Source organism: Gossypium hirsutum, chromosome A01 (assembly GCF_007990345.1).
Source record: "Gossypium hirsutum isolate 1008001.06 chromosome A01, Gossypium_hirsutum_v2.1, whole genome shotgun sequence".
In the NCBI taxonomy this organism is placed as follows: Eukaryota; Viridiplantae; Streptophyta; class Magnoliopsida; order Malvales; family Malvaceae; genus Gossypium; species Gossypium hirsutum.
In genome coordinates this window covers 115,642,347-115,666,224 of record NC_053424.1, presented here as the reverse complement: position 1 = coordinate 115,666,224, position 23,878 = coordinate 115,642,347, and the positions used below count along the sequence as shown (strand labels likewise).

At 30.8% G+C, this 23,878-nt stretch overlaps 1 protein-coding gene across 2 annotated transcripts; it reads right to left on the bottom strand.

The window, feature by feature from the left end:
* Window positions 1-12,605: 12,605 nt before the first annotated feature.
* On the bottom strand, window positions 12,606-16,400 carry LOC107925647 (receptor protein kinase TMK1). 2 transcript variants are annotated; one of them, XM_016856358.2, is made up of 3 exons: window positions 16,077-16,400; window positions 13,480-15,929; window positions 12,606-13,247 (listed from the first exon to the last, which is right to left on the bottom strand). In XM_016856358.2, exons 2-3 carry the CDS (start codon window positions 15,830-15,832, stop codon window positions 12,739-12,741), a joined length of 2,862 nt encoding a protein of 953 aa, XP_016711847.2. In that variant the 5' UTR covers window positions 15,833-15,929; window positions 16,077-16,400; the 3' UTR covers window positions 12,606-12,738. The 2 variants fall into 2 exon arrangements, with proteins under 2 accessions (XP_016711847.2, XP_040970542.1); XM_041114608.1 differs by having other exon boundaries at window positions 16,024-16,197.
* Window positions 16,401-23,878: the final 7,478 nt, after the last annotated feature.

Here is a 23,878-nt window from a genome sequence, read left to right as displayed (position 1 = left end):
TATTCCTTCAATGGTGATATTCAGTGAAGAAGATGAGAATGAAACTCATTCTCTTTCTTTCCACTTTTGTTTCTTTTAATTAATGTCTTAATTTTATTAATTTATCTTTAATTTTAAGAAAAAAATTGTTAAAATCATGCACCAACCATCCATACTAATATATTATGGCCTAATTTTCATTTAAATCCTTGAACAATTTCTATTTAAGCCTTTTAACTAATAAAATACAATAGCAATTAACTTTTACGGTTTTTATGATTTAGTTCTTATACCTTAATTACTAACCGTTCAATAAAATTACCAGATTAAAAATCAATATAACACTATAATATACTCGCCAATATTAATAAATAATATTTACAGACTCAATCACAGAAAATAGGATCTCAAAACTGTCGTTTTTGGTATCATTGTAAAACAGGCTATTATAATGATGATAGAATGTTTACATTGTGAGAGCCATTTTTTTCAAGGTATTTGCGATGTTAGAATATTTAGATATTGAATGCCCTTGTAGTCAGGCCATCTGGGATAGTAGGTTAGGTAAACTATGAGAAACATTGTTGTCGGGTTATCCGGGATGGTAAAACAAAAGTATAGTAAAAACCATTATTGTCGGGCTATCCAGGATGGTAGAATATTGAATTTGAATACATCATCATTGCCGGGCCATATGGGATGGTAATTAATCAAGTAGTACGAACCATTGTTGTTAGGCCATCTGGGATGATATAATGAATTTTGATAGCAAAATTCATCGTTATCGGGTAACCCGGGATGACAAAAGTAGTATAGAAGTTACAAATGCTAATGAATTAGTATAATATGCTTATATGTGTGTTAAGATAGATAAGGTATGTAAACTACTATATGTATCGATTGAAAATAAGCCCTAGTGGCTGGTTGAATAACACTGAGCCAATAGGCTCTAAAATGGTTGAAATGTTGCCATTATATATGTATACATGCTGATCATGGTAGATGAAATAATATGTGTGCCTATGGTTGTCAATATGAATTGGTTTAAAGTTAGGTAATAGATAAGTGACTTGAATTGATTTTACTATTGTTATAGCATGTTCAAATGTGATAGCATGTTCAAATGTGAATAGGTTAATAGAATTATTGGCATCATAGAACATGTTTAGAATAGTCATTGACATTAAATACCTTGTGACAATTCACTAATGCATATGTTATTTATTTTATTTAAATCAAGGAAATACTATTCAACTTATTTGCTCAGCATACGGTTTGTTTTCTCTGTACATAGGTATAATAGATTCCCAATAGTTTGAGCAGTTGATCCAGCATCCCAGAAGCAATCCCTGACTCAAAAAAGTTTGAATAAGTTTTGTTTTGGTATCAACTATGAAATATACCTAGGTTGAGTCTATTTTGATATAAAACTATAACTATATGCACCTTTGAATTATAACTTGATGTATGGAATTGGTCAATTGGATAAATGTGTTAATAGATTCCAAATATGTTTAGAAATTATATGAAAATTGATGAGCATATTAATTTACATGATTTTTGTGTTTAATTTGGTTTATTTCTGAATTAATCCCTATTTAATTGGTGTTTTTATGATTTAATTTTGTCAGGGATGCAATTGGTCAAAAACGAGCAAAAAGGGGCCAAATTGAAAGATAAATCATTGAATCGGGGCCAAATCAAAAGGATGGGGAAAGCCAAGGATTTATTATATATTTTGACTTTGTAAAAAGCTAAAAATAGAAAGATTTTATTTTGTTTTATTTTTATTTTATTATTTATTTTTATTTGATTTGATTTTATTACTTTAGGTTAAGCTATTTTTAGTAAACCCCATGTATATAAATAGAGGCTTTTAGTTCTTAGAAAATCATCCTTTAATTTGTATTCCTACTTCCACTTGGAATAGAATTGCTCTCTCTCTTGTATTTCCTTTTTCAATTTGAGTTGGAATATCATTTTTTTTCTTTTCAATTTGACGTTTTATTTTGTAGCATTGTCTCCAATTTTTGTCTCTTTTCCATAATTGGGCCAATTTCTCTACAAGTCCTTTCCATTAATTTCTTCACCATAATCCCCAAATTTCTCTCCAAGCTCACAAAGCATGAACAATTTCATGCTTAACTAAATTCTTTCTTAGCTTTAGGTCGGTGTTCTTTCCAGTCGAGAATTGTGAGATTCGTACTCGCGCCTAAAATCCTTCCAATCGTTATTCACCTTTTTCCTAAGTATCGGGATAGTCCAATCATTCCTTAAAGTTGAATTTTATTTCAAGTCAAAGTGCACGTTGGGTTGGAGTCGTGTTTGCTTACAGTTGGAGATTCGAGTCAGCCGTGCTGTATTCAAATTTTCGAGAACAAATCGAGGAAGAGGTGATCGAGTTTGAACAACCCACGCGGTTGAGGCTATTAATTCGAGTTGGGTTCTTTAGAACGCAAGGCTATCGGAATCTTGAATCGGGAACACGTGTATCTCAGTTAGATAATCGGTAAGGGTTGGTTTGCAGGTTGTACCGGAACCAACTACTAGAGGAAGAATTGATGGTTAGGACGTTCTTAACTGCTATAACCAACTTATCGATTGGAGGAGAAGATTAATTTTCGAGGATCGATTCTCAACACGGAATTGACCTAGTCTAAGGCTAAGGCTTATTTTATCTGTTGCAAAATTCTAAATTTATTTTCTAATTTATTTAATTAATTGTTTATGCTGTTTAGTTATCTAATTTCTAAACATTTCAAAAATAACACATGCAAAAGAGAGACATGCAGCAAAAGTCATGCATATTTACTTACCAACTCAAAAAGCTACAATTGTCAATGATTAGGTAAATAGATATGTTTGATTAAGGTTTTGAATGAAATGTTTTAGTGAAATGATAATGGTACATGGTTGAAATATGTGTTTTGCTATGTTGAAACATAGATGTTATGAATCAATTTATATACATATTTAACCGGTATTAGGATGTTTGTGTTATAAATTAAACTTTGATTTGATCGTAGTTGCTCCAGCAACGAATGTGGCACCTTGTAAATCAGACTTGACGATAGGGTTGGGTATGGGGTGTTACATGTTCATTTACTCATTATCGGGAATCTTGCCAAAAGACTTTTAGCTCTGCCAATAACACTGATCCTAAAGAGTTATTGCAAAGGCTATCTTAGAGCTGAGGAAGCAATCAAGAAGTTTTTCAACTATTCTAACTTCCTAATAGTTCAAGTTAAGAACAACTGTCTCAAAAAGATGGCCTTAGATGATTGTAAGGATATGATAACTATAACACCCCTATCCCGTAACCGTCACTGGAATAGGTAAGGGGCGTCATCGGACAGACAGAACATTACAAAACAATACAGAATCACAGATATCATATATTATCAATACAGAAGCATTCATCGCCAATTTGTTCAACAATGTGGTCTACGAGACTTAAAAACATACATTTAAGGAAAAATCAGAACTAAACCGAACCTATTCAAAATTTTCAGAACTTAACCAATTCTTTCAAACGGTTAAAGTCACACGCTCGTGTGACAAGGCCGTGTGTCACACACTGGCACTAAACACGCCCATGTGAACCAGCCGTGCTAAAAATAGGTCCTATACTGACTTTTCACACGGCCAATAGGCAAGCCTATGTATTATGGCCGTGTGATACTTAGGTAGCTACTGACTTTAGTCCACGACCATATGGCATGCCCGTGTGTCAAAATCGTGTGATTCTTAGGAGAATACTGCTTTTCTTACACGGCCACAAGGCACGCCGGTGTACCCTGACCTTGTGGCACAATGCAGGCTTGGTTTAAGCCAATTTTCCACTTCTCTTAGGGCCAAACCTTCAAGCAATAATATACAACATTAATACCAAAATTTCCAACCAATTCCATGCTTAAAAATGACCAAAACCCATTAGAACTTAGCACATTACAAACATACACCAAAACCGTACACAAACATGTCATTTGTTAGCCAACTCTCATAGCATAATATATACACATCAAAACTTATACATAGACCTTCTAGCCTATACATGCCACACTTTAAAATATATACACTTTCAAAAGTACCAAAATGAGATCGATAGTGTGGTGATGATCCTCAACTATCCCCGAGCCTTCAGTAGCTACGATAACTGTAAAACAGACAGTAAACACACAGAGTAAGCTACAAAAAGCTTTGTAAGCCAAATACAATTAGTCTAATTACTAAAGCATATATGTACCATTTAACCATATAGATTCATAACCGTTTCATAGAATAATTCATACTTAACCATACACCATTGTTTGCATATATGTCATGCTTCATTTCCAATTTCATACATATTTCACAGAGACAGAGTTTTTCATATTCAGAAATTTAGTACGATACAAACGTACCTACATAGGTTATACATTTCATGTACTCATATTTCGTACGCTATCATCAGATGATTCAAAAATGATACAGATGTTTATAACCAAGTACAATGCTAACGTCCCGGACATGGTCTTACATGTAATTCAATATCGATGCCTCTGTCCCATACAGGGTCTTACATGAAATCAGATACGATGCCAATGTCCCAAACATGGTCTTATACATAAATCTCAATCAAGGCCTGTGTCCCAGACACGGTCTTATACAATGTCTCAGACAGATGCCAACTTTTCTTTAGAAACATACAGAGCTTTTCGGATACTATCATATTATCAGAATTTATTCAAAATCCATTTATTAGGCTCTCAAGGCCATCCAATACAGATTACAATTTATATGTAAAGAATTTATTTCAATTAACATGTAATTGTAATTTGACTTACCTCGGACAGATTTTAGATAAAACAAGTTGTCTATTCAACTATTTTGGACTTCCCCCGATCTAAGTCCGATTTTCTTTGTTCTTTATCTAATACAATACAATACAAATTCAACCATTCAATCATTCATTTCATTCAATTTAATTCATATACACATAATTAGGGCACTTTACATTTTAGCCCTTACATTTTCACACTTTGACAATTTAGTCCATTTTTCACAAAATCACCAATATGTAAAATTCACCTAGACTATAGCTTGGCCGAATATACATGGCTTCCATACGAGCCTAAATAACATATTTAATTCAAAATTTAGTCCTTAAAAACCTCATTTTCACAAATTAGCCCAATTAGCTCTATTCCATAAAAAATCCAAAGATAAAACATGATAATCATTTACCAAGCCTTCATATTTCATCCCAAAACTCATGATATCAACAATGGAATTTCATGAAATCTTTAACAGAAATAGAAATTCAGACATGGGCTTTGAAGAACACGAAACAACGATCACAGAAACGTAGAAATTATAAAAAACGGACGAAAATTCATACCTTAATCAAGATGAACAAGAGCCGAAACCTAAAAGGGTTTTCTTCTTTTTATTTTCTTTGATTTTTCGGTTCTAATAGGTGTTTTATGAACACATGCATGAATTTTGTTTTCTTTAATTCATGTTAAAGCATGAATTACCATTGTATCCTTCATTAATAAACATATAAATGACATGAGACAAGGTCATTTATGACCACTCAAAAATTCAATGGAATAATTGCCACATAAGGCCATATAATCCAAAGCCATGCCAATTAAACAAGTTGAATATCTGACATATAGATTTTATCATTTACGCGATTAAATCTTTTTTGTAAAATCGAGCACAGAAAAAGACAAATGAAATCATAGAAATTTCACAGATACAAATTCATATATCACAGACACAGAAAATAATATTAAAATATTTTTTAGACTCGGATTTATGGTCCCGAAACCACTATTCCGACTAGGGTCTAAACCGGACTGTTACAATAACTATGCTGTTGATTCACTTCAAGCATCATACTCTGATGTCATTGATAATGAATTGCACAACATTAATGACCATATTAATGATCTTAGAACCTGGTTGAGCACTGTTATATCATATCAGCAATCATGCTTGAATGGTTTTGAACATGATAACATGATGAAAGAAACCATGCAAATGGGTATTGTCAATGCTAGTGAACTCACAGGTAATGCCTTGACAATATCAACAAAGTTGTCGGATATTCTTTCCAAATTCGATATCTATTTAAACATTACTAACTCCCATACACTTTTTTTTCGTTGAGAAGAATGAATATCCCTCGTGGTTCTCAATAAAAGGTCGCTAGCTTTTGGCTAGGATTGATAATAGCAACTTGAAACCAAATGTTATTGTGGCCAAGGATGGTAACAGCCAATTTAAGACCATTGGTGCAACATTAGTTGCCGCTCCCAAGAACTCTAATATTCGGCATGTGATTTATATCAAGGCCGGAATCTATGTTGAGTACATCGCCATAGACAAACAATACACCATCATAATCATGTATAGTGCTGGCCCAAGAAAAACTATTGTCATTAGTCGCAAGGGTGTCAAAAATGGTAGCGAAATTACCACTTGGCAAACTGCCACTTTTTGTAAGTATCCAAGAACTCTAATCGTTCTTTTTTTTTATTAATCATGTAATTTTTTATTAATAGAAAAGGTCATCTATATCAACCAATAACATAAGTAGCAACTTATATAGTTTTCATAATCTTGTAGAAGATAACTCAATCCAGTTAATCTATCATAAATATTTCTCACGATAATTTATTATAATAAAATAATTTCATATTTTTAATGGTGCAACTGCTATTGGGAATGGGTTTAGTGCCAAATCCATGGGATTCTAAAACACCGCTAGTCTTGAAAAGCACTAGACGGTGGCTCTTTGTATTTAATCAAATAAATCAACCTTCTTCAATTGTAGAATCGATGCCCACCAAGACACCTTGTACAATCAAGCAAATCGTTAGTTCTTTCACAATTGTGTCATTTCTGGAACCATTGACTTCATCTTTGGTGACTCCCTTATTGTTATCTAGAACTCATTGATTATTGTAATGAGGCCAATGGATAAGCAATTCAACATAGTGGCAATACAGGGCAAGGGCTTCATTGATGAGAAAACTGGTAATGTGATCCAAAAGTACAAAATTGTCCTCGAGCAAAAGCTCTTCAACAATAGGTTAAATTTTGCAACATACTTAGGTAGGCCATGGAAGAAATTCTCTACAACTATTATCATGGAATCCACATTGGGTGACTTCATTAAGCCTGATGGATGGATGGATGCACTTTAAAGACTCGACAAAGTTAATTACGAAGATATCCTTTACTATGTTAAGTGCAACAATCGTGGCCTTAGTGCTAATCTTATTGCGAAGGTTAACTGGAAGGGTTACCACAAGATTGATAGGGTGAGTGTCATGAAATTCATTGTCCAATCATTCCTTTTGAGCAAAGAAAATTAGTTGCCATTAACTAGCATTCCTTTCACTACTGCGTTAAGATATTAAAGATCATATAGTCCAATAAATTAAATAGGAGAAATCAACTATAAAAAACCTAAAACAAGCGAAAGATTTTTATAGTGTTCTCTTAGTATGTATACATATCAAACGTAGGAAAATCTTTCTTCATCATAAATTTTCTCTTTGTAAGCTTCTGTTTAGAGATCTTTGTAAGATCACCTAGCTTTAGGTCTTTATTTTTCCACTTTTCGATGATTAGAACAAAAAAGAATTCACTTATGACATACCCACAATATGAGTGGAAACAATTATGTAATAAATTTATTAAAAATAAAATAAAAACCAAACATAACTTTAGTTAAAATAAAAGCCAAACCAAATATTTCTTGGGTTCAAATACCATTATTCTCATCATCAATATGTATTTTTTAAATTTATCGAAATGTAAAAAGAAAAAAAGATCTTCAAAATAATATTTGTTCTTTTATAAAAAAGGGCTTTTAGTAATTTTACAACTGAATTGAGGTTTGATCGAGGGTAACATCAACTCAATCAATGCTTTATATATAGAAGTAACTCTAACTATTTTAATGAATACCAACATTTGGTTTTTTGGTAAAGAGCGTTCACCATATCCCCAAGATAGTGAATTGATTCACAAGTCATACTTGTGTGGTATTTTTTTTGGTAACAAGAAACAACTAAAAAGAGAAATCAAAAAGCAAGTTAACTAGAAGAAAAAAATAATAGGATGAAGGTCACCCTTGAGTAGCTTCCTTAATAAGGATGGACACTCCTCAAATATATGCATCTCATCATAATTCTCTTTGCCAAACTTAGCCATCAATCAGCTCCTTTGTTGTATTCTGTTGGAATGTGTTGAAGACGAACCTTCTAATCATGACATATGAGTTGCTTAATCAAGTGCAACTCAGGTAACATACTACTTCTCGCAGCCTCAGTTAAAATGGTTTCCACAACTAAGGCATTATCACATTCCAACTCTTGTTGCCTAAATCCAAATGTCCATGCTAAGTTTAGACCTTCTAAAATAGCTCATACCTCAGTTTTGAAGATTGAATCTTTCCCAATCCACATGGTAAACCCACACTTCCAATTGCCATCATGATCTCTAAACACTCCTCCTATTGCAACAGTGTTAATGTTTTCCAAAAATGCATCATTTGTATTTAACTTGCCCACCCTTTTTTCTAGTTTCCTTCAATGATCACTCGATATTATTTGAATGTGATAGAGCTCACATGATTTTGAGTTAACAAAACTCTCAGCTTAGACTAGACTTGTATCTACAACAACATCAACATTACTATGAATATTATTGAAGATGAAATTGTTGTGGCATTTCCATAACAACCAACAAAGGATTGCAAAGTTAGTTGACCAATTTCTTCCATTCGCTAACCACACTTTTTGGGAAGCCAAGTTCTTGGTTAACCACAGTACTTGTGCGGTAGTTTAAATTATATAAATCAAATATTATCATAAATTTTTTTAACCAAACTCCATTCCATCAAAAAATCAAAATTTTTAATCCATGTTTAGTTTTAGCCTAAAATTCACTGAGCTTTCCTACAAACCCCTACCAAAATTAAAGGAAATTGTGATGATTTGTTTGATCCAAAAAAAAAACCTACTCCAAACAAATGGGTTTTTGTTTTTCTTCTAAACCCTTCTTCCTTTTTCCTCTAATTCATCGTCTTGTTCTCCCATCTTGAGCTTGATCTTGAGCTTTCTCCAATAGTGAAATCTGGTTTATTTTACATAATTTTATTGACGGTGTACTAAATAATTTGCTTGAGAAGTTTTTAAACTTTATCGACATGTTAAATAATTTGCTTTTAAGTAATGAAATAGACTAATCTTTTGAATTGGGATAGGCCATATTCAGGTTTTGACAAATACTTTGAAATTTCTTAGACTATCGTGTATAGGGTGATGACCAATCGGTTCGAATTGGTTTTAGAGAAAAAAAAATTACATGAATGTAGAAAGAAGACAATGTGGTATTGATCATTTATATTTTGCATGGAGCTTGTTGATTTCCTGAGGTGAAAATGAAAATGTATGGTGCTTCACACACATCATTATTAGGAGTATAATGGTAACTCGAAAGCATTGTGTACATCATTGGCCAAGGAAAAGGAATACTATTACTATCTTCTTAATCCATCCGTCCATCCATCCATCAATCAATGAAATGAAAGTTAAAGTGGCCAGCCAGCCAAATGTGGGAGCAATGCAAGTCTATGATTGGAAGTAAAAGATAAGGCACATATGTGATATGGGTGTTTGGTGTTTCCTAGTAATAATCAATCCAATGGCCCCAACTTCACAACATGACAATAACAAGCAGCACAACCCTTTCTATATATCCATCTATCAAACAACACATGCAATTGGATTAGCCCTCAGTGTCTTCCCCTTAAATTACTTTTCATCTACTGCTTTCATATTTTGTGTCTTTCTTTGTGGGTTCCATTTGGTTATGGATGTGTTCAAAAAAGACGTGATGATTTCTTGAGTACTAGACTCATATAGATAAAAATATCTACATGCCCACATTATGTACTTGTTCATAATAATGGATAATAATAGTGTCGAAACCATTTTTTTTATATTTCGAAGTAAAAATGATTGATCGACTTTTTGGAAAGCGAAAATGGAGTCGCCACCAACCTTTTCTTGTTTAGGTCTGATCGGATCACCTAGAAATTTGGGTTGTTTTAATAAAACATTTTGATTTACTAAAACAATTATTTTGGTCTACGAAAATATGAGAAAATAGGCTCGGGAGTCGGTTACGTATGAGGAAGGATTAGCACCCTCGTTACGCCCAAAATTGGTATCAAATCGATTAAATAATGTCCTTTTGTCTAAAATTAAAAATGTTTTTGAAATGTGGTTCTTTTTAATAACATTTGAATAACCCGAATCCTTTGCCAAAAATCTTCTTGTTTCGACGTTCGAAAATTTATAATTTGAAAATAACAAAAGGATGCCCAACTATTTGGTCCAACGAAAAATCGATACCCAGCACAGTAGGGTATGATTCCTCGAATTTCCAAACATTGACCATTGCCTCACCTTAGAAGATACGAGTGAAATTCCGAAGAGACATTCGATTATTTTGAACAAACGGGAGATTGCAACCCAACACAATAGGGCACTATTCCCCGAATTGCCAAACATCGAACATTTCTTTCATTTTAAAGAGTTTTTAGAAAACGTGAGTGAAATTCCAAAGGGATCTTCGATCGTTTTGAACAAATGAAAAAGCGCAACCCGGCACGATAGGACACAACATTTCAAATCCTCGATACAAGATCATTTTATAATTTCCAAAACTCATGCATTTGAAATTTTAAAAGGATATTTAGTTATTTAGGTTAAACAAGAAAAATTGAAACCTAGTAAGTTAGGGTACGATTTTCTTGAATTTTCTAAATTCGAAATATTGCCTTATTTTTAATTTAAAAAAACATGGACGAAATCTCGAGAGAATATTTATTTGGTCAAACAGAAAATCGAAACCCAACACGTTAGGGCACAATTTCTCGAATTATCAAACACGAAATATTACCTCGCTTTGAATTTTTTTTTATTTTTTATTTTTTAAAAGGGGGTGATTATGGAAACAAACTTGCAACGTATTTATTCGATTCATTTGAAGCAAAGAAAATGAAATGAATAATTTCAGGCAAATAGGTTAATTTCAGGCAAATAGGTTGGCAATCTCAATCATAATATAATACATGGGGATGCAAAACAAAGTAACAAATATGAAAAACATATATCAATAATATATTATACAAATTTTTGAAAAGTGCAAACATGAAAATCGTAACATGCCCAATGATAATAATCTTACCACATACACTATTTAACGTTTCTAACTAATGGTTAAATAAAAATCTATTTTAAGAAAAATATTTTAAAAGGTCATAAAAAATGTTAAAACAAATAAACTTGAAATGAACAATTTAAAAGTAGGTAAATTATATATAAATATATATATACATAAACAGATAATACATGCAAAAAATTTACAATAGATTGTAAAATAAATAAAAAATAAAAATAAATAATACATAAAGCATATAAAGTTTAACATATAAATGAGCTTCAAAATAAGTATTATAAGAGGAAATTTAAAGTTAGTGTTATGCAAAATAATTTAAAAACAAGATTCAAAAAATGTATATATATAATATATATATTATGTGCATAGCAATAGTAATGTGTACCTATATAAAATTTTAAAACGAATAATGTACATATTAGCAAGTTGTAACATAAATGAATTATATAAATGCAACCATGTAAGAATATACAAAAGAATATACGAATGACATACTATATAATATAAATCAATAATTATACAAAATATTTTGAAACAAGATTTACTTACCAACAATTAACAAGATACATAAAGCATAAAACTTAATATAAACATTGTATATAAAAAAATAGTAATATAGGCAAGTGTTTGAAATAAACAAAGTATAATTTAAAATTGGGGAACAAATGGTATACATAAATAGATTTAAAGGGAAAAATATAAACATGTTTGCAAGGGAATTCAAATAAGTAATTCAATTAAATTATGTATATATATATAAAATAAAGAAAATAAAATAAAATAACAAAAATGAAAAATGAACAAAGGGAATACAAGAAATTAAAATCAACCTTTTTTTTTTTGCTTTGGATTTTTGATCTCTATGTGAAAATACAATATTTTTTTTTCTTTTCCTCCTCCCCTCTTTACATTTGGTTTTATGATGGCTTTTATAACCTTGTTACAACATTTTTTTTATTATTTACAATCTTTTCTTTTTACAAGTGGTAGACAAAAGAGGACTAGGGCGGCGCTTAGGGCGGCACATAGGGTGAAGAGGTTAGGTTTTTTTCTTTTTTTTCATTTTTTTATTTTTTTTATTTTTTATTTTGGGTTATATTTGGGCTTGGGATATTTTGGGTTTTAGTTGAGTTTTGATATTTGGGCTGTGATTTTATTGGCCCCGGGCAAAATTTGGGTCTTACAAATAGCATCACAAAGGAATCAACCTCAGAAGTACATTACCCCCTGCATGCCCATCTAATTATTACAATCAATAGGTGATAATGTTTTGGATGGCTAATGCCATTGTAGACTCGGGCCAAAATGTTACAAACTGAAAGTTTAAACACCAAAACATGAATCTTATAATTTAAAGACAAGGGAACCCACCAATAAAAACCAACCACAAACAAGAAAAATTTATATATTAACATTGAATTCTCAAATAGATAGAACACAAACAGCTATCTACAACTCCCAAATGAACAAAAATATTAAAAGGAAATATGCAACGGATTTACCTCTTTTTCATCGACCATCAGCTGAAGTGAACGAATCCGCAAAACCAGTAGGCCTAGCAGGGATACTACCTTTGCTGTCTTCTAAATCCATATAACTAAACTCCTTTCCTTCAGCTTCTTGCCAACCTTTCACCATCTGGTTAAGTGGAAGACTGTAATCGATGCCACAATATTCATCACTGTCATCATCCAATGGTTTCCATTTTTCAACAAGTGGAGCCAATACATTCACAGCGTGGCCCATGTCTGGTCTTTGGTTGGGTTCCCTTGCTGTGCAATGTCCAGCTAGTTCAGCAATGATGGAAATACTCTCGAAAGTTTCATCTTTTATGTCAAGAGTAGGGTCAATGGCTGCCCTCAGTTTCTCCTTGTCTGATTTGATATGCCAGAACCATCCAGCTAAGTACTGGGTGTCTTCGGGTCTATCATCGTCTAGTGCCATCAATCCAGTTAGAAGTTCCATCAGCACAACTCCGAAACTAAAGACATCAGCTTTGGTCGTGATTTTTCCTGTCACTGAATTGATTGGCATGTGAAGTTAGACACGAAACAAAAATGACAAAAGCCAAAAGATTTTCAAGAACAACAACTATGGGACTCCAATGGAGGAACTCAAGCTATGTATAGAAACAAAAGTTCGAACAGTTCGAAGTTTAAACAAATTAACTACTTCACTGAGAAAAACTTATGATGTCTATTTAGCCTATATCATTGCAAATGATTGGAAAAGATTAAAGGAGTTGCATACCTGCATATTCCGGTGCTAAGTAACCAAAAGTCCCGGCAAGCCTCGTCACAACAGATTTCTCCCCATCAGGGGCAAGTTTTACCAAACCGAAATCCGCAACTTTTGCTCTGAAATCATCACCAAGTAAAATATTTGAAGATTTAAGATCTCTATGTATGAAGCTTTGGTGAGCCAGTGTGTGAAGATACTCCATTCCTCTAGCTACATCCAGGGCAATATTTAATCGTCTCTTCCAAGATAGAGGCTCCAATTTCAGGCTCTTCCAATGGAAAAGATGCTTGCTAAGAGCTCCTTGAGACATATACTCATAAACAAGAATTCTCTCATTGCCTTCAATGGAATAACCCAAAAGAGATACCAAATGACGGTGCCGGACCTTTGAAAGGACTGCAATTTCAGACTGGAATTCATCCAAAGCCTTGCTTGTAATCACACCAGCTTCCATTCTTTTAACTGCAATTTGTGTCCCGTCATCTAGTTCCCCTTTATAAACTACACCGAAGCCACCACGGCCAAGCTCGTTTTCAGGTGCGAAATTTTTCGTCACATTTCGAAGAACTTGAACTGATATGACTAAGTTTCCAGCTTCAATAATATGAGACTCCCCAGTGTTGCTACTGTTCCTGCTTGCAGAACCACTCCCTGTTAGTGCAGAAGTGCTTCCTTTGGTGTTACTCGCAACAACAACCTTAACCGCATTGTCTGAATCAGACAGATCCCTTGGGTGAATCACCAAGGAAGGAGCCAACTTACTGTCTTGTCTTTTCTTACAACAGTAGAAAGACAAAGGAACAACGAGAAAGGCAAGAACCACAAAACTCGCAACCGGAACAACAATTGAAACAAATGTGCTTTGTTTGGACCCTTTTGGTTCGGTTGATTCCACAGAAGAATCAGTGGGACTAGACCCTGAACCTTTTGAAGAGGTAGATCGGCTATTGGTCGGAAAACCCGAACTCCCGGATGGCGCATTGTCCCCGGTGGAAGGGGCTTTCTTATCACCATTCAATAAAGGATTATCAGCTATTAAAAGCTTCACAGTGCTACCAAATTTTGGTAATGGACCAGATATGTTATTGCCACTGAGATCCAAAGTTTCCAGAGATTTCAAGCTCGTCCAGTTATCCGGAACTGGACCACTTAGATTATTAGATTGAAGCCTAATTTGAGAAAGGGAATCCAAGTTTGCAACTGAAGGACTCAAAGTACCAGAAAGATTATAATGGGGCAAGTTTATGATGGAAACTTTCTCACCATTACATCTAATTCCCACCCAATTGCAAGGCTCGTTATCAGTCCAAGAAGAAACAAGCCTGGAAGGGTAATTCACCCCACCAAGAAACCTTAAAAGTGCCATAACTTCTGGGGAACAAGGAAGTCCCTGACTGGCTTTACAAAACTTGTTTGAAGCAAAAGTCGCATTTGAAACTTTAAACATTGGAATTGGACCCATAAACTGATTATTGTTTAAATCTAAGGTGCCCAGTTTCATGTTTGCTAAACTATTAGGAATTAAACCAACAAGGTTATTTGTATTAAGATTGAGATCTTGCAAAAGAGTTAAGTTACCAATGTTGTCTGGGATTGGTCCAGAGAAAAGGTTTCCATGCAGCCATAGAACTGTGAGGGAGTCCATTGTTGCCACTACATCAATTGGTCCAGTAAATTGATTCCCATTCAGCCAAAGCATCTGCAGAACACTGCCATTGAAGGTGTTCGGAATTTCACCGGATAATTTATTATCAGAAAGCTTCAAGTTTGTCAAAGAAGGCATGGAACCAAGAAAATCTGGCAATGAACCAATCAAATTACAACTCATACAAGAAAAGTTAGTCAATTGAGCAGAACTTTGTAAAGCCTTGGGGATTGACCAGCCAGTTGTGGCATTAAAATTGTTGTGATCCAATGCCAACGCTTCCAAATCATCTAAACCATCAAAGAAATCAGCTGGAATTGAATCAAAATTGTTGTAATCCAAATAAGCATACTGCAAATTTGATAAGCCACTAAAAGATGGCAACTTTCCACTCAATTGGTTTCTTTGGAGACCTATGTTGTTGAGCATGGTGAGCTTGTTCAAGTTCTGTGGCAAAGTACCCTTCAACCCCATACCTTGAGCTTGAATCTGAGTAACCCGGGACTCAGCACAGAAAACATGGTTCCAACTCGGAGGACCACAAGGGTCACCTCCATTTTCAGGCCACTTCAAGAGCTCAGGATTCTCAAGTCCATCTCTGAATTGCATTAAGACATCAAGGTCCCCAGGGTCAGTAGTGCTTAAAACCACTGTAACAAGAGATAAAACAAGCAGTGAAGCAAACTTGTTTCTCATGACAGATTTTTTATGCTGCATTGGACCAGATCACCCTAACCGCTACCAAAGAAGCTTCATTTGAAACACCAATGGCGGTTTCTTCAAATACCCACTTCAAAATCTTGCATCAAACAAACTAAAACAACATGCTTTAGATTCCAGAAATTCTGGGTTCTTAAAAAACAAGCAAAATAACATAGAAAAAGAAGAAAGAAAAGAAATTATTGTACCCAAAGGTGAAGCATTTGAGCTAAAAATGGAAGGAAAGAAACAAGGACCATACCTTAAAACACGAAAGTGAAATTTCTGAAATAGCATTGTGTTGTAAATATACACAATATATCATCATCTAGATACTGAAAAACCAGTTAATAATTTGTGACATACAAGACCAGACATTTCCTTTTCCAAGCTGCCTTGCTTCATCAATAACTACAAAAAGACAAGGGTAACACTGACTTTTCGGAACAGGTTGTGTGACATGAAGGGTGTCATTAGTATTTTATTATTATTATTATTAATCTATTTTTCTTTGTGGTTTGTTTAATTAAATATAAGATGGTGGGTCATTTTTTTTGTGTGTAGAGTGGACTGGTCTGATCCATTTTCCCTGCTGCTTTGATTTCCGTGACCTGCTGGCTTGTTTATGGTAGAAGCTACCATTCAAATTCCTTTATGGGTAATAAAATAATGCAGATGCCTCCAAAACTGTGTTTTCGGTTTTTATTATTAGTGTCGCTAATTAAGTGTAAGTCTACAGAATTACAAGGATATGTCTGAGCAGGATTAAGAGGTAAATAATAATAAACTTTAGGGACTAAAGTATAATTTTATCATTTATATTAATTTATAATTATATAAATTTTGAAGTGATTAAAATTGGAAATTTACCTTGTTAGACCCAAGGCCGTTGTCTATCCATTTGTCTACTACAACATAAAAGTAAATTATTACAATGCACATATGAACAAAGAACTTGAATTTAGTTGCGGTCAAGGTTTTTAAAACCAAATTGACGGTCAAACTAGTCAAATAATCAGTTTTTAGTTTGTAGTTTATCCGGGCTGATATTGTTTTAAATAAATTATTAAAAATTAATAAAAGTTTAAAATAATAAAAATTGAGAAAATCGATTTAATTAAATTTTTAACCTGATTCAATTGATTCCGAAGGATTCACTCAATAATGGATTCAAAATTGGTTTTATCCTTCATTTGAATTGATATAAAAATTGATTCTCGATTCAATTAATTGGTCTATTTCCAACAACCATAGGTGTAAAAGAAGTGAAGGTTAAGGATTTAAAATCATGTGAGGTTTAAATTAAAATGAAGAAGCCATGGAATTGGAACGCAAACATTGGAGGATTAAGTTCACTAATTTCCACATTTCCAGACAAAAATTATTAGCTTTTGCCAGCTTTGTTACCAAAAAACTTTTGTCATTAGCATAGTCGGTAGTGGTAGTTGCCTTATGCCATTCAACCATTTTGTTACCAAATATTTGTGTTTGTGATATACGATGATTAAATTAAATTAAAATTTTATGTTTAAATTTTTATATAGGTTTAAGATTTATCATTTTATATTTGTTATAGTAATTAAGTTATACAAAGCATTTGAGTAGATAGCGGTAGTAGTTCACACAGAAGATGGTACAGAGAGTTTCTAAGAATGAGGGTTTAGAGAATTGGAAAATTTGGCAGAGTGATGGTATCAGGAGTCGTTGAATTCTCTTGTGCTCTCTCTCATCATCTTTTGGTGCTGGAAGATGGTATTTATAGAGGAAGGTTAGCTTGAAGTGAGTTCGTTAGAGCTGATGTGAGATGATTAAGTGAATAATAGATTAAAAGATATTGATTAGAGGCGAAGAAAAATTTTATTTAAGAGAAACTGAGATAAAGTTAAAAAATTTCAGAAGCGCCAAGGTTAAATTTCTTTCATTAAAATGCTTAAATTAGGAGTCAAAATAAAAATTTTCTATTTATTTAAGAGCTAAAAAACTTAATTCCAATATCGGGCTAAAGAAAATTTTATCTTTTAATCAAAGGAGCCGAGATCTGCCCCTGTTTATGTATTTCTCGAAAATTACATTAATTCATTTATTTGATTAAAGCTGATAATAATAATCTTTAAATGGAAATACTTTAACAGATTTTAAAAAAAAATTAATATAAGCAGTAGATATAAGGAAATATTCTTTTAAAGTCATAATTCAAGTCATCACAGTATCACACATGGACAATAATGGCATATGAGTCCAACTCTTTGAATCATGTGATCATATTTTTGTTTGATAGAATCATGTGATCATTTTTATCCCACGTTATTAGGCATCATACCATATTATTAAAAGAATATATATTATTTAATTATAACACAAATAAATATTTCAAAATTTATATAAATAAAAAGTAACTTAAATTTGATATAACATAATGAAATAAGCAAATACAACATTTCATATTTCAGAATTTTGATTAATATTAATTTCAAATTCCATCTATTAATAATTTTTATTCTTTTTCTTATAAATTGGATAAAATAATTTTAAACGTTATTATGACTAATTACTTTCTCCGCTTGAAAGTGATTCAAATACTTTAATTATACAATAATTATCAAAATTCACTAAAACATAATAATTATAAATAATTATATTCAAATTTAATTATAATTTTTTTAATAATTAATATTAAAAGTACAATTAGTTCATATATATAATATTTAAAAAATGAATTCTATTCGAATTTTAATATATTCTCTTCTTTTTTTGTGAATTACAATAATAAGATAAAACTCGAACAACAAACACCCTTGACCATTAGGCCATCACATGGGTTCCTTCTCTCTTTTTTTAAGTATAATATTTTTTAGTAATACTTTTTAAAATAATTTTAATTACAATGGTAAGTTATAAAAATAGTCAATTTTTGTTTCAGATTACATTTTAGTCACTTATGTTTGAAATGTTATATTTTAGTCACTTACATTATTGTTTTGTTACGAAGTGGTCACTCTATCGTTAAGCTTTGTTACCTCCCTAACAGCGGTCTTACATTACAGTCCAAATGGATTTTAAATACTAACTTAAACATTCTATGTAGCAGTCTAAATTAAATTTATTTAATTAAAAACATATTTTTATCCTAGTAACTAAACATCTAAGTCGGCATTTAAAATTATTGGGACTGCCACGTAAGACTGCTGTTATAGAGGTAACAGAGTTTAACAATAGAATAACCACTTTATAACAAAATAATAACGTAAATAATTAAAATGTAATATTTTAAACATAAAAAATTAAAATGTGATTTGAAGTAAATAAAAATGTCTATTTTTATGATACTAAAAACTGTTAAGAGTTGACTTTTCAACGGCGAAATAAATGTGCGTTATCAAATACCAATATAGATTCACAGTGTTAATCAATGTGGCAAAAGAGAAAGACTGGGGGTTGAGATTGGATTTGGACAGTGAAAAAATAAAAAAGGAAAAGGAAAAATTAATACTTAAATTACAAGATCCAATTGAAAATTTTAGGAAGATTTGATTTGATTAAAGAAATAAGAGAGTGCTATAATTGACCAATACTGATCTTTCACAAGTCCCTTCAATGCTATTCTCATATAGTCGCATGGCATACTCATCACACTGTATTATATTTCATTATTTATATTTCTTAATGGGTTTTTGGTAGTAATTAGTATATTTTTTATCGATAGCCCTAACTAATTCTTTCACCACGAATATTTTTAGAATAAATAAACGACGAACTATAAAATCTAATATTAACAAATGTATTTAATGGAATTTATTTCGATAATCAAAGGTGCTAAGGTTTTAATTAATATTTTTTTTATTGTTTGATAAATATGACCTTAACAAATGTATTTAATAGAATTTGGGGTTTCGAGGTTTATATTATTTCAATTCTTCAGTGTTGGATAGATATGACAAAATTCGAACTACCTGGTGGATTTCAAACTGAAGAGAATTTTTTTTTTTGTAAAAAGTGGATGTAGTACGGGACGGTATGAATTTTCTTTTTAAACAGTGGGTATGAAGCAATTACGATAATTGCTTGATTCGCTCCACCTTACCCCATTATATGAAATTAACATTTTACCCAACTGTTACAAGGGTGAATTTGTAATAACTTACAATAAAACTCGTATGATTTATGTTTAAATAATTTTTTGAAGAATCAATTTGTTTAAATATTACTTACCTTTGAAAAGATTGAAAATATTAGAAATAGCTAGTAAAAATTAAATTGAAGTGCAACAGAGCCAGGTGAGAATATATGCATCCAACATTTATGAAAATGGTAAATGTTTTCAAAAGTAAAATAAAGTGTACTAACTATGGAATGGTAATGAATCTAGTAACATCCACTTTTGCCACACTCCATTGCTATCCCCACTACTAGGCCCCCCAAGAATTTGCCTTTGAACTCGAGTAATAATACTTTACTATGTGTAAGGTAGTTATATGATAGGGTAGATTTTTATATTTCAAATTACAGTTACAAATTATAAACAATGTACATCTAAATAATTATAATTAAAATCAAACATTACAAAATACAATACACTCATAATTGAGATATCTCTAAATCTAAACTAAAATAAATCTAAATAAAAAAATTTAAATCAAAATAAATTTAAAAAAAAAACTACATAAAGCATTTATAAAATCAAACTCAAAGTAAACCATCCAAATCCCAAAACCCCAACTTTATTTATACTACATTTAGCTAAGGGTTTATTTGTATAGATATTTATCTTCAATGCGATGTGTTTAGCTTTCTTTTTATCTTATATTATAATATCTAATCTTACTCTATCATTATTTTTACATTAATTACAAATAAATGCATGTTAGGTCTAAAAAGAACTAAGTTGAATTTAGTTCTAAAGAATAAGATGTGTTACAAGACAACTTCTACTCCCAATCCTCCTGTCTGTATTCTATTTGGGATTTTAAAGCATAAATAGATAATTCAATTTTCAAATAATATATTACCAAAAAATATAAAAAATATAATTTATTTAATTTCTCCTTTGACTTGAAAATCATAACTCTATTTTAATGCATGCATCTTGAAAACTTCGCCTGAAAAGACAGTTTTCATTTTCCAGGTTTTTGAACTTAAATTATTATTTACTAAAAATATAATTTATTTAATTTTGATTATAAAATAATTATTTCGTAATTTATTGTTATTTCCAACAATTAAATGTACTGTGGAGGACTTGGCTAAGATATAATAAGTTGTGTAGCGACCTAATCGGAACTGACAACCATGTCTACCGTTATGTTATCGCTTTCAATTCATTTAGGTTATCTTAATGATTTATTTTATTTATTAATTTTTTATTGAGTTGGTGTAACTTAATTTTATTTGGGTTATTTAAAAAATTATAAAAATAATTTTTTTATAATTAAAAAATTTATATTCTTTGAAAATATTTTAATTTTTTTATTTTAACAAAATATATTTATTGTGAGATTTGAATCCAATATTAATTAGATTATTAAAATCTTAAATTTACCATTTAACCAAAATAAAACTCTTAACTGAGTTGGAATCAAGGATTAGCCATATACCAACTCGGTTAGGAAATTAATGTACCAACTTGGTTAGAAAATTATAAAAATGTCACTTTGTAATTAAAATAAGTTATATTATTTGAAGGCATTTTAATATTTTTATTGTAAAAATCAAGAAAAATATTCATATAATTCCTTAAAATTATCACTCAACCAAAACTTTATTTAATGTTTTTTTATACATTTTTTAATATGTATCATTTATTATCTCCACCAACTATATATATTAATAATATTGTTAATTGAGTTGATGTCACAAGTTAACTCGACACTAACTCACAATTGATGATATAATCATAATAAATAATTATAGTGCATTTAATTTATCTAATGTGTTTATGTGTTTAAATTTCATTTTGCTCATAATTTAATATATATTTTTATTTTAATATCGTACATATTTCACATGTCATTATGATTAGTTAATTTCAAACCATACGTTTTGTTATTTATTATATGTTATTTTTAAACAATAATAACTGAATATAAAGGAGCGGAAATGGAAGTAAAAATAGGAGAGTGGATAAATAAGAAAAATAAATTTATTTAAATAAAAATATTAAAATACTAATATAACTTTAATAATATATATGTATTTTTTTATAGTTTGATTTTTAAATTATATTTTTATTAATTTAATTTCATTGAGTCAAATAATTACCAAACTTAATAAAAAACTATGATTAAATTTTTTTAATAAAAGTCTTATATAATGAAAATAATCAAATATATTCGGAAAAGACTTATGTCACGAAAATTATTTTCCTAACACAAAGTTTATCCTTAAGGAAAAGAACAAATTATTTTTATCTTCTTTATAATTATATTTATCTTAAAATTAATTAAATTATTAATTTTTTTAAATATTTATACTTTATTATTCAACTGAAGCCTCATTTGTTATTTATATAAACTTTTATAAATATATTTATTATATAATTATATTTTTTACTTATATCATGAATGTGTCATAAACTAGTATTTATGTTAGCATATAACTACTAAAATATAACTACTTTAGAATGCCAAGTTGGAATCTATTGACTAATTTCGAATAATTGTTGTATTAAAAAAATATAATTAATTTTAAATAATTTGTATATCTTTTAAATTTATTTTAATTTTCTTTTAAATGTAATTACTTTAAAAAAGGAATAGTTTTTTTTTTAACCTGCATAGTGCTGTGATGATTTTTAGTTTAAATATATGATATTAGGTTATTGGATTAATCATATACTTCTACAAATCTATACCGACAAAAGTGGGACCAATATATTCATTACTGACCATCTTTTATATATTTTTCCTACCTTGATTTTAAAGGTAATAATAAAAAAATAATATAATCGAAGTGGACGAAGGGAAATTTTAGTATGAGCTCAGACAAGAAAAGTTAATATAAGCTTTGGAAAAATTCTCAAAAATTAGAACTGCTAGATTATGTGTAAAGGAATTCCAGCAATTGGATCAAATAAAAAGAAAAAAAGGAAAAAAATATGGAAATCGATATTACTTGATAGGGATGGTATGAAATTGTGATTTCACATTATCCTTATTCTTTTCTGATAAAAGAATAACAAATTAGAATTTTCATTCTGATTTTCAGTTTTTTTCCTCCCGAAAAACTTTAAATCTAACTAAAATTCTATAAGGGAAATTATTGTATGAAACTGTGATTCCACGTCATCCTTATCCCTTCTTAATAGGAAAATGCTAAAAATCAAGAGAAAAAATCTGATTTATCATTCTCTTATTAAAAAGAGATAAAAATGACGTGGAATCACAATTTTATAAAATCTTTTCTTGTTAACTGGTTACCATTAGAACAAAAAGCAATGTTTTGAGAAAAAAAAAAACCTTTCTTCCCCTATCGCCATTCATCATCGTTGACCCCTCCATCCTGTTGTTCATCATCGTTAACCCATCCACTCCCATCTTGCCATTCAACATCGCTAACCTATTCTCTCCCATCGTGAAAATTTTTTTTCTTCCCCTCTATTGCCGCCATTCATTATTGTTGACACCTCCCATCTCGTCATTCATCATCGCCACCAATTTGCTCCCTTCCCACTGTTCATCAACGTGGAGCCCCATTGCCACCTCCTTTTTTCAACAATATTAAATGTATCCATTTATTCCCTCTTAATCTTGTAATTGGAATTATTAGGATTTTTACACACATATTTCTTGATGGTTTTTTTAAATAAATATTTTTTACATATATATTTCTTTGTGTTTTGATATTTTTTCATAGTTCATTTGATGTATTCTTTTAATATTTAGTTTTATCCTGTTCTAATTTTTATTATCCCTTTAAGTATAAAGAATTGCTTCTTTCACGTTCTCATGCTAACGAACACAATAAATTGTACAAGGACATGCATTTTGAGTTATAACATTGATGGAATAATATTTTCTGTTTTTTTACATCTTGAATTGATGCGTACAAAATTAATTGACAAAAAAATTT